This window comes from Perissodus microlepis, chromosome 2 (genome assembly GCF_051167445.1).
Source record: "Perissodus microlepis isolate ML-2025 ecotype Zambia chromosome 2, ASM5116744v1, whole genome shotgun sequence".
Lineage (NCBI taxonomy): Eukaryota > Metazoa > Chordata > Actinopteri > Cichliformes > Cichlidae > Perissodus > Perissodus microlepis.
The window spans coordinates 17,379,735-17,393,727 of NC_140462.1; the positions used below are offsets into that span (position 1 = coordinate 17,379,735).

A 13,993-nucleotide genomic window follows, 5' to 3' on the forward strand; every position below is an offset into this window, starting at 1 on the left:
ACCTTGACGTATCACCTCTTGTCTCTAACAAAAGTCAAAAACAAGAGCGAGTATTCTCCTGTTGAAGATCTGTATAGTAAAATATGACTTGTTACATTTAATGGAGCACAACAGTAGAAAGGAACGCAAGGACAAATCTGTGAAAACTTATCCGCGGGTTCTCTTCTCCGCTTCTGCTGGAAGAAATTAGTCTGTTACTCTTGTCTGTGGCATTCGTGGGAGTCTTTTCAAAGACCCCCATGAGTCCCCAGACCCTACATTTGGAACCGTATTCTAACGATCATCTAATACTCAGCTTCGTGTTTCGGCGTGTACGATGTAATTGCCCATCGAGTCGTCCATCTGCAGGAGAACAGGTAGTTGGCCGCGTTTCATTGCTGTACTTTGCCCCACCCACCAGCAGCTCCAGCCCTCCCGTGTAACCCCTGATTGGCTGAGGGGATTGCGGGTCCTCAGACCGAGCGCTCGCCTCGGAGCTGAGAGTTCGCCAGTGTGCACCAGTGAAGCGAGAGGAGCGCTAGTTGGAGTCAACTAGACAGCCTTCTGGCAACGAGTAGTGATTTCTTTTTTTCTGCCTCAACCAGGCTGGATATAGGCGACTGTGCTTCAGTTTGCTGCAGCTAAACATGAAATGCGTTTTGAACATACAGTAGTGCACTGACAAGGTTTCCTCCCACAGGCTTTTGGCTACATTTTCATCGGATTTTTTTTTCTGTGTTGCATGGACTAATAATCGGGATATGTGAAGCCTTTTCCAACTGACACAGAAGGAAATCAATTAGTAAGTAAAAGCTTGAAGACTTACGGAGGGGACGAAAGACTAAATCTGCTGGAAATAAAAAGGTAATCGGGACTTGAGTGATGTGATGAGACATTCCTGCAATTGCACCCTCTTTTTTAAGCAAAGCTATCCGGATTTAGGCTGTTGAATAATTTTGCGACTGCTGATTCTTTATTTTATTTTATTTTATTTTTTTTCATCAATTGTGCAGTTTAAAAGCCTATAGCTGTCTATCGATAAGGAAATTTGATCACTGCCTGTATTAAATTGCACAAAACAAGATGTTTATTCAAAATGCGACTTAAATATTGACTGGGATAAAGGCTGAAAACCTAACACGGACTTTTAAGCTCCTTTACTTTATCAACAAAGAAGATTTTTTTTTTTAAATTGTGGACTTACTCAAAGGAATTTTGTGTCTATGCAGTCCGAACATTTATTTCTAGTTCCAGACCACTTGAAAATGGACGGTTCATCGCACGAGTCATGTGTAAGACCACTTTGCCGCTTGATAAGAGCAGCACGGATTTATTCGACTAAATCAGTACTGTGAGAAGATTCAGCATGTTTTCACAGATCTGTCGTCCCCAGTGTTTCGTCCGCTGCAGTAGACCAGAGGATGTTCCCTGCCTGTGGAGAGTGAAATAGGCTAAGGCACTTGTTAGAATTTTAGCTTTCACACCTAGATATAATTTGCATACATAGGAGATTTTCATCACTCAGACACTTTTTGGACATTTTAATGAGATGGTTAATTTGCATAATTTTTCCAGTTGTCTCTGACGTGTACCTCTGTGCGTAATTATCAAGGTCTTTGTTAGGCACAGGAAAAGTCAACAGGTACAATGCAAACGAAGGAGATGGAATTAATACAATTAACTGCTGTGTTCCTCCTTTTTTGGGTCGGGACTGAAGCTGTTATCAATTTAAAGTATGGAATAAACGAGGAAATGAGGGCCGGGTCAGTGATAGGAAACGTGACAAACGACGCACTAAAGCAAGGATTTCAGATTGCACCGCAGCCCCCGTACTTGAGGGTCATATCCAATTCACATCCTGGATATGTTGAACTGAGTCCAGCAGGAATTCTTACAGCCCAACAGAAAATAGATCGGGACGTATTTTGTCGACAAAACCCAAAGTGCATTATATCCCTAGAAGTGATGTCAAACTCTATGGAGATCTGTGTCATCAAAGTTGAAATTGAGGATTTGAACGATAACGCACCCAGATTCCCTACGAGCCACATTGACATAGAAATTTCTGAGAATGCTTCCCCTGGTACCAGGTTTCCCCTAGAGGGGGCAAGCGATCCGGACTCGGGGATCTTTGGAGTGCAATCATATTCTATCACTCCAAATGAGCTTTTCGGACTAGAAATAAAGACCAGAGGGGATGGGTCGAAAATTGCTGAGCTTGTTGTGCAAAAATCGTTAGACAGGGAAACTCAGTCCCACTATACATATGAAATCAGCGCAGAAGATGGAGGAGACCCACCAAAGATAGGTGCGGTCCAGTTAAATATTAAAGTAATTGATTCTAATGATAACAACCCCGTTTTTGACGAGCCAGTGTATACAGTTAATGTGATGGAGAATTCCCCCCGTAATTCATTAGTCATAGACTTGAATGCAACGGATCCCGACGAAGGCACTAATGGAGAGGTCTTGTACTCGTTCAACAGTTACGTCACCGAGAAAACGAGGGATGCTTTCAAAATTGACCCCAGAACCGGGGTTATCACTGTCATTGGTGATTTGGATTATGAAACGACGCAAATATATGAAATCGACGTCCAAGCCAAAGATCTAGGTCCAAACTCTATCCCAGCCCACTGCAAAGTCACCGTGAATGTGATGGATACTAACGATAATCCACCTGTCATCAGTTTACTCTCACTGAACACAGAGATGGTGGAAGTTAGTGAGAACGCGCAGCGTGGATATGTCATTGCGCTGGTAAGGGTGTCAGATAAGGATTCTGGGGCAAACGGCAAAGTGCAGTGCAGGCTGCAGGGTAATGTTCCGTTCAGACTACAAGAATATGAGAGCTTTTCCACTATACTTGTTGATGGCAGGCTGGACAGAGAGCAAAAGGACACATACAACCTGACCATCCAAGCAGAGGACAGTGGCATCCCCCCTTTACGCGCCACAAAGTCGTTGGTAGTAAAAGTCACAGATGAAAACGACAACCCTCCCCACTTTCTTAAGCCACATTATCAAGAGATGGTGATGGAAAACAACCTCCCTGGCTCATGCCTGCTAACAGTATCAGCTGAAGACCCTGATCTGGGGATGAATGGCACAGTTTCATACTCAATAGTCCCTGGTGAGATTAAGCACATGGATGTAAACACATATGTCAGCATAAACCCATCAGGCCGCATTTATTCAATGAGGTCGTTTGATCATGAATACACTAGGACTTTTGATTTCAAAGTGCTGGCCAGAGACAACGGCAATCCGTCTTTATCAAGTAACGCAACAGTGCGCATCGTCGTGTTGGATGTCAACGACAACACACCTGTTATGACAAACCCTCCGCTGGTTAATGGCACAGCGGAAGTTTCTATCCCAAGAAACGCTGCTAAGGGTTACATGGTGACCCAAATTAAAGCTGACGACTATGATGAGGGGGAGAACGGGCGGCTGACCTACACTATCTCAGAGGGAGACAGGACTTTCTTTGAAATCGACCAGGTGAACGGAGAGATACGCTCCACCAAAATGTTTGGAGAAAACGCCAAATCCACCTACGAAATCACAGTTGTGGCGAGGGATCACGGCAAGCCCTCCCTGTCCTCTTCGGCCTATATAGTGGTGTACCTCTCTCCAGACCTCAGTGCGCAGGAGTCTATAGGACCTGTCAACTTGTCTCTCATCTTCATCATCGCCTTGGGCTCTATCGCAGCTATCCTGTTTATCACCATGATTTTTGTGGCGGTCAAGTGCAAGAGGGATAACAAGGAGATCCGGACGTACAACTGCAGGTACTGATTAAAGCCTGTGCGTGCTTGTGTCTATGGATGTATAGATTTGTGTATGCAAGAGGGAGAGAGAGAGAGAGAGATTTTGTGTGTTCGCAGTTACGCTTGAACCTGTCAGTTGTCAGTGCATTGCTTTTGTTATGCAGCATGTAAAGGCTTCTAATCTGAGGACAGCAGATTTCTTTCCACAGCTGAAATTGAGTTATATCTAAATAATCTCTACTGCATTAAATCAGAAACATTCGCTAAGGCCCACTGTTCCGTGTTAGCGGAACATGATTGATGGATTTAATTCTTTCATTGTAACCAATTGACTCATAAATATGACGGTTCAACTGTCATGTTCAATTTGCGGATGTGTTGCCGGACAATTAACGCCCCACTGGCTCAATAGCAGACCCAGACATTTATTATTTAACCTCCACCGTGGCTGATTGGCTGTTATCAGCTTTAATCTAGTGTGATTATGGATAGTCCTCAAGGATCATTCAGGCTCCCCTCTGCCTTTCTCTACAAAAAGTATAATAATGTAAATATAAATATAATATGAAAACAAAAACAGTTTAGATTCTATGAGAGTATGTAAGTCATATCCCACTCATTAACTATGAAGACTGCTTCATGGAAAGGAGCAGATTATTGTGTTCCTGAACTTGCATAGCGGATATTCTGTTGTGTTCATCAGTCTGAACATCAGTTCTGGCTTTGATTTCCCCGTGCCACATTACCACTAAATTTACATATAGATTGGATTTGAGAATTTAACCTGAAGCTATAATCATATTTTGCTCCAAACATTATTTTGTTGATTTAAAGTTACTTAATTTTTTTAAGCAGTAGTGGTCATGAAAACGTGAGAACCGACTTAAGAATAATTGTTGTTGTTTTTTTTAACCGTTAATTACAAATTATGTACATATATGTATAAAAAATGTTCCCTTGAAATGATCACAGGCGTGTTTCAACACTCTTAATTGCAAAGATTGGACTTGGACTAGAGAGTTCTAAGGGGAAAATATAATCCCAAACTATGTCTCCATCACAGTCGACCCCTTTTTTTAATTGTTAACAAGAGACACTAATATCTCCTGGAAAAATTTTATAAACGTGTTTTTATTTGAGCCTGTTTGGAAATACAGGGAAATCTATTTATTGACATCTTGACAGAAACATTTCTCACATTTTTTTAATGTCAGTTGTACATTTTCTTCAGAGAAAAAAAACCCAATGATAAACAACAATAAATTCAAAATTCAGAACTGCTCCCAGTACTTTGCTCTCCGAGTGTGCGACACTATCCCTGCTGGGTGCTTTAATCAGCACTGATGTGCTCTGCTTCTCAGTCGCCACCTCGAATATGAGGAGCAGTTGTCTCCAATTTATTGCTTGTCCTCTGTCAGTCTTTCTGACTCTGAAGATTTTCCCTCCCAGATTTCATTGTGGGCACAAAGTAGAAAGAAAACATGTTAAAATGATAAATGAAACAGCGATGAAGCATTTTCTACCCTTGCAGCTGCCCATTTTCTTTCCTCTGAATCAAGGAGGAGCAGAATAGGGGTTGTTTCAAGATGCAATCTGAAAGAAAAAAAGGAAAAAATGAAAAGGACAAACTACAGTGGTGCACCTTCTTAGTCAGTGTGATTTTAGGAATGATAGAGGATAAGCGCTGCCTTTTAGAGAAGAACAGAGGTCAGTAAGGCCTAGTAAAGCAGAGACATGTTTGACATCAGAAAGGATCGGATACATTCAGGTAATTACATTTCATTGGCAGCTATAGTTTTGTTATCAAATTATCATGGGAAACAAACCATATCCCCCATGCCATAAGGTTAAAAATGACCCTTTCCAGTCTTTGAGGTAATGCAGGTGGTAAAAAGGATCACATATTTTCTTGAATATGTCTCTAGTGAGGGTTGCACTGATCACTGCAGAGTATTTAGCATCTGTTCTCCTGTGGAAAACTGCAAGGCTGTGTGAAGAATGGATATTTCCCCCAGTCTGAGAATCCTTTGATAAAACATGGCTGTGTTGCTCATTTGCTCTCGTTAAAGTCAAAATACTCAGTTCAAGTTTGCAGCAGCCACTGAGAGCAGCTAAATGAATTTGAATCTGCAGTTCTCCTGCACTCCGTGTTGCTAGTGGGCTCCCTTGATAATGAAAGAAAAAATGGAATTAGTGTGGGATGTGTGCTTTGAATGTGATTGCATATATACTGCCGATGCTGCTCGGTATCAGTGTGCTCTTTTTGCTGTGCTTCTGTGGTTTTGGCATGTTTGCATATTGTCTGCCTGTTTGTGACATGTCAATTGTTGAGCATGCAAATGCAAACAAACAAGGGATAACAGCTCCACTGCAAGCTTCGAGTGGAAGGTCACTTACGTGCGCTGCTCCACCTTTGGAAAAGGGCAATTATCCCATGGTTGAACAGTGTCCTAGTTAGCATGGTGGGGAAACTTTTTGACCATATGGGCAGGGGAGGGGGAAGGCAGAACACTGCTTTATTGAGTCTGTTCAGTTTCTTCTACTTGCGCAGGGTCGCGGAGTACTCATACGGCAACCAGAAGAAGTCCAGCAAAAAGAAGAAGCTGAGCAAGAACGACATCCGCCTGGTGCCCCGAGACGTTGAAGAGACAGACAAGATGAATGTGGTGAGTTGCTCATCTCTCACCTCCTCGCTCAACTACTTCGACTACCACCAGCAGACCCTGCCGCTGGGCTGCAGGCGCTCTGAGAGCACCTTCCTCAACGTGGAGAACCAGAACTCACGCAATGCAGCTCCCAACCATGGCTATCAGCACCCGTTCACAGGGCAGGGTCACCAGCAGCAGCCTGACCTCATCATCAACGGCATGCCACTGCCAGAGGTGAGATAAAATCCACTGTGCTCTGTTCTTGATCCTTGGCTGGGCTGCTTTGGCTATTACTTTAGAATACATTTTAAATTTGAAACTGATTCCTGTGATTAAATGCAATGGTTTAGAAGAAACAAAGAAATTGTTACTTTTGTAATTTTAGTATTTAGTTTGCGTGATAATAAATAACAGGTATATGTGGGCAAAAATATCTAAAAAAAAAAAAAAGGTCCAGGGATATGTAGCATTCCACTGTACCAAAGAATACAGTGCCAGTGAAATGTTGGTCTATTATTGATGGAAAAGCTGAGCCACTGAAATGGCAATATGTCAGTCGATCTGAGAGGAATCCTTCAAGGCATTTTAAGGTGCTGAGGCACTGAAGCTGTCCTTTGATGAGAGTGCTTTGCCAAGCAGAAGTTGGAGGCCTAACAAAGTGGATTATTTGGCATCTCTTACTCCACTTGTTTTCTTTTTTTATTTCTATGTGCTGAGCAATTGCAAAAAAAAAACAGGAGTTTGTCCACCTGCCAGATGTATTGACCTGGCTAATCACCTCTACCTCACAGCATTTCAGGTGCTAACAGAAAGAATAATCATTGCTTAAATCAGTATGTCGTCCATTTGGCTACAGCATTACCGCATGGCTGCTCTGCACAGCCAGCCATTGAATTACCCTGACACACCATGCATGGCTCCAGCAGAGCAGTGAAGGTCTGACTTGAAAGGCTATTCAAGCTGACAGGTGTATGCCGACCAGCTGATCCTTAGTTTATAGATCTTTTTTGTATGTATGAACTCATCTATTGGATTCTTTCATCAACCTTTCTTTTTCTCTTCATGACCCACTTCTCCTCAATCCCATGGCAGAAGGGGACATTTAGATTTGTATGTGTGTGTACTTGTATCATTATCAGAGTATTTACCACACCCACTCATATTAGTGGCAAGCTCCACATATACACACACACACACACACACACCCTTGTAAATGATGGTTACAGTCTCCATTTGACATTCTAGTGAGGAGAAGGTTGGGGTAGGGGGTCTTAAAACAAGGAACACAAGATTGATATTGATATATTGACTGGATGATCCTGAAAGATCCAGGCACCAATGGATTGTGAGAGGTCAATGAGACCTACTTACAGGCATGCTGATTTACTGAGCCTGTCTGAGCTGGTTCCAAGTGACTGCGTGAATAACACAGGTGGAAAAAATGAAAAATGTAGTTGTGTCAGTGGAGGCAGAGGTGTGGGATTCAGCAGGTACATGAAGTGACCAGTTTGCTGCGATTGTGGCAGCTGGTAGGCAGTGCTATGCAGGTCAACACAACCCTTTCTCTCTCTCTCTCTCAAAAAAGAAATCTACAACAAGATATCCACTAACCTGGTAAAAAACAAAAACTTGAACAGCATCCTGTCTCTTTGGCTGAAGCATCCAATAAAAGCACGTTTGCCGCAGGATCAGGACACCCTTTATTTGTTTCACCTAATGAAAAAGGGGAGAGGGAGCAAGTAAGGAGAAAGATTGATTTTGATGATTCCATATGCAAAGCTTAGAGTTGTCTTGATAGAGCTGTGTGAGGCCAGATAAAGAGATAAGGAGTGAGCCAGGGTGAATATTGAGTCTTAGTGCCAGGTGTCTGAGCCTTGACCACGTTTTCTCATTTTCTTGGAGGCAGTTGGTTGGCCTAATAGAGGCTGGGGCTGTTTAGCATGCAGCTTCCCTCTCTCTCCTTCTTCCACTAGATGTTGACAAACATCTCTTTGACCCGACATTTGCACATTTTCTGGACCGAGAAAAGAGAGTGTGTGTGTGAGATTCACTAAGTAAAGAAAACAGTATCAAGAGCATGCCTTGTCCCCCAACAGATAACCCAGCACAATGACAGTTGTCACTGTTTTCTTGGCTCCCCATTGTGACACTTTCAAGAGACAGAGGCTATACAGGATGCACAAATGTTACTCTTAAATTAAAAAAAAAATGTTTTGGTATAATTACAATGCCATTTATAGCACAAACAAACAGCAGTGGAATGACTGTTAATTGCTTTGTTACAATGAGAAAGCTTGGGCTTGAAACCACTTGACTCCACAAGTCCTCAACCCATATCCCATTGACTGGCTAGGACACACGAGTGGCTGCACTGTTGTGATTACTAAGGCTGCTTTGTCCCCAAAAATTGTTTTCATCCTGAGGGCAACCTCGTAATTATCCACGATTCATTTATCCTTGGCAGAAGAGCCTTTTGTTTTTACACCACGGCACAGTGATGTTGCTGCATTTGTTTATTTTCCAAACGTGTAGTTTAAAATTATCAGCCATCAGAACCTTGTCAAATTTGGTTTGTTAATGGAGGGAAACAGGATATGGGCTTGTATCTGTTTGTAATTTATGCTTTTGATCAATAGAAAGTTCTCCTCTATTGTTAGTTCATGTGGGGCAGCGAGAATCCTGCTTATGTCAGAGCAGCTGGAATCGAGCTTTTCCTGCGTTAGACAAAGCATGCTGGCGCACACACACACACACACACACACACCTACAGCAGACTTTGCCAAGATAACAGTGACAGGTCTCCCCAAAGGCCTCATACCTGTAGTTGCATTGTGTATATTGTATTCTCCCTCGTGAGAATGTGGACCAGTATATCATCCATATACATCCCTAAACATTACTGTCCATTGTTTTGAAAAGCATCAGCTGTGAGATGTTTGTTAGACCTGCCTGTAGTAGCACTAATATGAATGCTCACAGGAGAATAGAGCTGTCTTCCATGGCTTAATTATAGTGAATCACTTGGTGGGGGAGACAATTATACAGTAAAGAAATAGCCTTTGGCTAGAATGTGTTTTTGAATTTGTAATGTGTGCTAAGGCTCCTCACACCTGTGATTCCAGATAATGAGTATAGCAGGAAAATGAGTTTTCTTACTTCATCGATTAGCCTCATTCAGGTAAGAGATTTTTTTTTTGTAGGGAGGATTTATCAGAACAAGGTGATGTGTAAAATTGAAGAAAAAAAAAAGTGATTTGACATTGTGTTACACAGTGTAAAATGCATTCGGTCAAAAGTATGTTTAACAGGATAAATTGATTGATAACAGAAGCAGTCATCCAACAACCCAGCAATCCATATGCCCACCACACCCCTTCAAATACACTGTCCAAGTTTTAGTTATATAACGAGAAAAAAAAGTACCTTTTGCGTTTGCACTCGCAGTCAATCAAAGTATGCTAAATAAGAAAAAAAAGAAAGAGAACTGGAAAGAGATCTGCGTATCTGTCTTGCTGTTTTTCCCGTTAGTAAGGAAGACATTTTGATATTGATGTAGGAAAGACAACAGGGAGTGGTTCCAGCGAGGATGCATATCCCTTGCTATCACTTCACATCAGGACAATATGCATGGGAGCATTCAGACGTGTCATATTGAGCATGCAAAATAGATGTCATGCTGTCAGTGCATACTACACATCTGTTGAAACTGCCAATCTCCCCCCACACATGTACTCATGAATACACAGGCACACACAATATTTCTTATGGAGTGTCACATTTATTTGAAATATGGGCTGTGACATTATCATTTACATCATTATGACTGACTCAGAAATCTCAGAGAAGGAGGAGTGAGAAGCATATTTCAACATTTTCAATAATCAAACAATGCTGTGAATTTTGCATTTAAAGTACACTTTTAGTGTCGTGTACTGCCCGCGCGTGGAAATGTTGCTAAAATGTTTTTATTTTAGTGTCATGTTTAGTGTTTGATCTCACAGGACAGTTCTGGTGTCACAAATTTACTGGTGTCTAGTTCTGGTCACAGATATACCTCTGCAACTCTGAATAGTTTGTCAAAGACTAATCATGTTAGGAAAGAGAAAATGACAGTTATACAGATGTCGTTCAATAAGGGGAGGGATACATAACACCTTGATCTTGCATTTTATTTCATTTATTTATTTATTTATTTGATGCGTTGGAAGACTTGGGTGGGGTATGTTACATTCTTTAACGTCTCCTATTTTCAGACCGTTTGAAAAAGAATCGTTTCATCTACAAAAGCCTCAGAAGCTCACTGATTGAGTGGCAGTTGAACCTGTTAATTATTTAGAGAGGTTATTTGTAAGGTAGAGACTTCAGAAATCTTGTGCTTTTCAAGTGTCAGTGTTTATAAAGTGAAATAAAGCAGCATCTGTCAAAGGAAATTAAAAGTGTGATGCGATTTGCTTAGTGGCCTCTTATATCTGATTGTAATTAATTCGCCAAACTGGTCAAGCTGTAGCTGACAGAGCAGCATTACTCAGCAAGATGGTTTTCAGTTCATGTACAACTAGTGCTAGTTTTACGCTTGGTTAGGTTTTTATAGCCTTGACCCTAACCCGCAACACCCCATCACTGCGTGTCATTCTCGATGTCGCAAAGCTACAATGAAATGACATAACAACCCCAGGCAGCCAGTCAGAAGCATCCAGCTCCGCCGGGTTGCCGCCCTATCGTCAGGATCAGAGCATCCAGCCAAAAGAGTTTAAGAGTCAAAACACACAAGTGACAGCATCTGATGTACACATGTCACTGCATGTATCCTTAACCACATGTGACTTGTAAAGATTGTACAGAGGGAGTTATACTGTAGAAAAATGGTAAAGCCTGAAAAATCGAGTTGAGACAGAGTGGGAGGGAAAAGGGGGGTGATATCTATTTATAGAATGTCAATGATTTTCTTCAACCTGTACTGCTGCAGCCTGAAACATGTTATTTTTCTGTCTAAAATACTGCATTAGGAAGAGATTTTATTGCCCAAATCGTGTTAACCGCGATACAGATAGCAATCATGTCACTTCTTTATTGCATGTACAAGATGCTCTTCCCCCTTGAAAACACAAATATTATGATTACATTTGTGGACTTGTGAATGTGCTCCGTGGCACAGACGAACGATGGTGTTTTGAGTTTTGCACCACTCGATATCTTTCCTTTAAATCTCGACGGTCTTTTAAAATCAATCCTTTAAGGCGTGTCAAATTCATTCAGTAGTTAAAAATCTCGAGTCAAATAACTGCGTACTGTAAGAGGCACAAGTACGTGTCAGAAGATTGCACGCACACAGTTACTTGGAGCTAGAAAAGTAAAAGCATATCTACGTAATTGTTCCTCAATCTTTTGAGATCATTTTACTTAATTTGAGGAAGATACACTTTAATTTTGCTTTTTTTTCCTAAATCCTTTAATCAAAGGGGTTTTTGTGAAACAAAAATAGTTAGGTAATGGTTGTAGTCATATGCTAATTTCAGTCAGCTAAAAGAGGTATGACAGCACTGGGTTCGTACATTGATAGGTCCACCCCTAAATGAGAAATGGCAAAGTAAAGTGAAGAAAATGGACATGGCGATGACGTTTATCGCTGGGGAAGGGGACCCTCATTACGCACCTTGTTAAATCCTGCAAGCGATGCTTCGTGGACGTAATTACCCATTTAAATGAGTTTCCTCTGGTGTTGTTTTTTTTTTGTATTTTTCAAATTATGCTCTCTGACACAAATATGCCACATTTTGTTTTCTCAAGTGGAAACCCTGCAACACGAGGAGGACAATAGAGGTGTGCAAATGTACCATCACCAGTGATTTACTGAGATGTTTAAAGTGGTCATTCCAGCAGGTCACACTTTAAAAAAATTTATGTGTCAAGTCTGGCTGTTCTCGAGTGTGAAACAAAGCGGGGGTGAGGTTTTTCAGAAATAAACATGGAAATCAAGTAATACAAGTCTGAGGTAATTTTTCACACAGCTTCGGGAGCACAAGAATAATAAAAAAATATTATTAAAAAAAAACAACTATCTCTCGTTAATTCAGATTTTGCTGCCTTCCGTGGAAATGTCTGTATTTACATTAATATAGGATAGGAAAGGTCAGCTTACATATTTAAAAAAATACAAACCTAAGACTTGTTATGGCCAGAAGTGAAATCTATTTGCTCACAATATTATTTTCTTTGTTGCATTCAGTGTGTGTCAAGAGGAATGTGCCGATTGCCATCCCTGTGGCGTAAGAATATTAAAACAGAAGCATATTTACAATGTCTACTGGCATGCACTGGAAGAAAACATAGACACTGCTTCAATATATTTGTTCCCTCTTGCAGATAAGAATAGCAAAGGACTTGCCATCCATATTTGGAAAAATAATTGTTTTCTTTCCAGATGTGTTATTGAACAACAAAACCACAATGTTTTTGGGAAAGTAAACGAAGTGAGAAAAAAGTAATTACAATTCTCCTGTAATGACCGTTACGTGTGCCAAAAACTAATTTTATCCAAATGCACAGAGAAAAGGTATTAATTAAAATTCATAGATATCGGGCTTCTAATTTTCCCCCTGTCCTGTTTTAGTTGAACTGTGGGTTGTCAGACTTGTTACCACATTGTTAAAAGAGTTCCCAGGGCTTTCTCTTGAGTGCTGATGTTGTGCCTTTTGAATGACAGGGAAATGGGGGAGGGATTCTGTGAAACATAACAATAGTCGCTGTGAACAGAAACTTTTCCAAGCAGCCAGCTCTGACACCAGGGAAGAATGACCTTTCCAAGTGTCCTGTTTTTTGCCTGAAACAAAGAGTTAGCAGGAGGATCTTATGTAGCATTTCCCCCATCAGATTAAATGTCAACTTCTGCATGCATAATTGTAGAGTGGAAAGGAGCAAGACTTGAAGTGAACCAATTTGCTGGTGGATAGATGAATCCTGGGCTTACTTATTCACTGCATTGCAGATATTGTCACAGCAGTTTCAGGGACTCTAGTTTTCTTACACTTGGATCTATATTTTCAGACTGCACCTGGATTTGGGATAATTCTTACACTTAGTGAAACTTAATTTGGCAGAAAAGAAAAGAATTATCCATTTGTCGCTTGTCTGGCATTTAATACAATTTAAGGAAGGTGGATTAGACATTAGTCATTATATTACTCACACAAATGCTGCATTGTGCCATTGTTTTGTGCACACCGATGGTGAGTAGACCTTCCTGCTTCTCCCCTTTTTATTTTAGCACATTCAAACAGCACTTTTGTTTCTACACATAAACCTGAATTTGCATTAGGGAGTCCATGTATGGGATGTTTGATGAGCACGGGGGCTGTTGGCAAGCGAGCCACTATAGCAGCAATATCAGCCGCCTCAGAGGCATGCAGCAGTATGGCTAGAGAAGCAGCAGGGTAGCGTAATTGTGCATTGTTCATCCACACAACAGAGGCAGAGCATGTAATGAGCTGTAGCATTTTCACCCAACCGGGCTAATGGGCTATGACCGAGTGTAGGCCTCTCAAAGCCCCCCATTCCCTCATGCCCTGTGTGGCCAGTGTCTTGGGCCTCCTCTTT

At 41.3% G+C, this 13,993-nt stretch overlaps 1 protein-coding gene across 7 annotated transcripts in view; it reads left to right on the forward strand.

The window, feature by feature from the left end:
• Window positions 1-425: 425 nt before the first annotated feature.
• pcdh19 (protocadherin 19) overlaps window positions 426-13,993 on the forward strand; it is a 52,167-nt gene continuing 38,599 nt past the window's right edge. The window contains exons 1-2 of one of the 7 annotated variants that reach the window (XM_084951430.1): window positions 426-3,773; window positions 6,286-6,418. In XM_084951430.1, the coding sequence (XP_084807556.1) occupies window positions 1,627-3,773; window positions 6,286-6,418 (2,280 nt within the window). In that variant the 5' untranslated portion in view covers window positions 426-1,626. Of the gene's footprint in view, window positions 3,774-6,285; window positions 6,635-13,993 lie in introns of all 7 variants that reach the window. The other 6 variants (XM_084951403.1, XM_084951438.1, XM_084951447.1 and 3 more) reach the window with 6 other exon arrangements.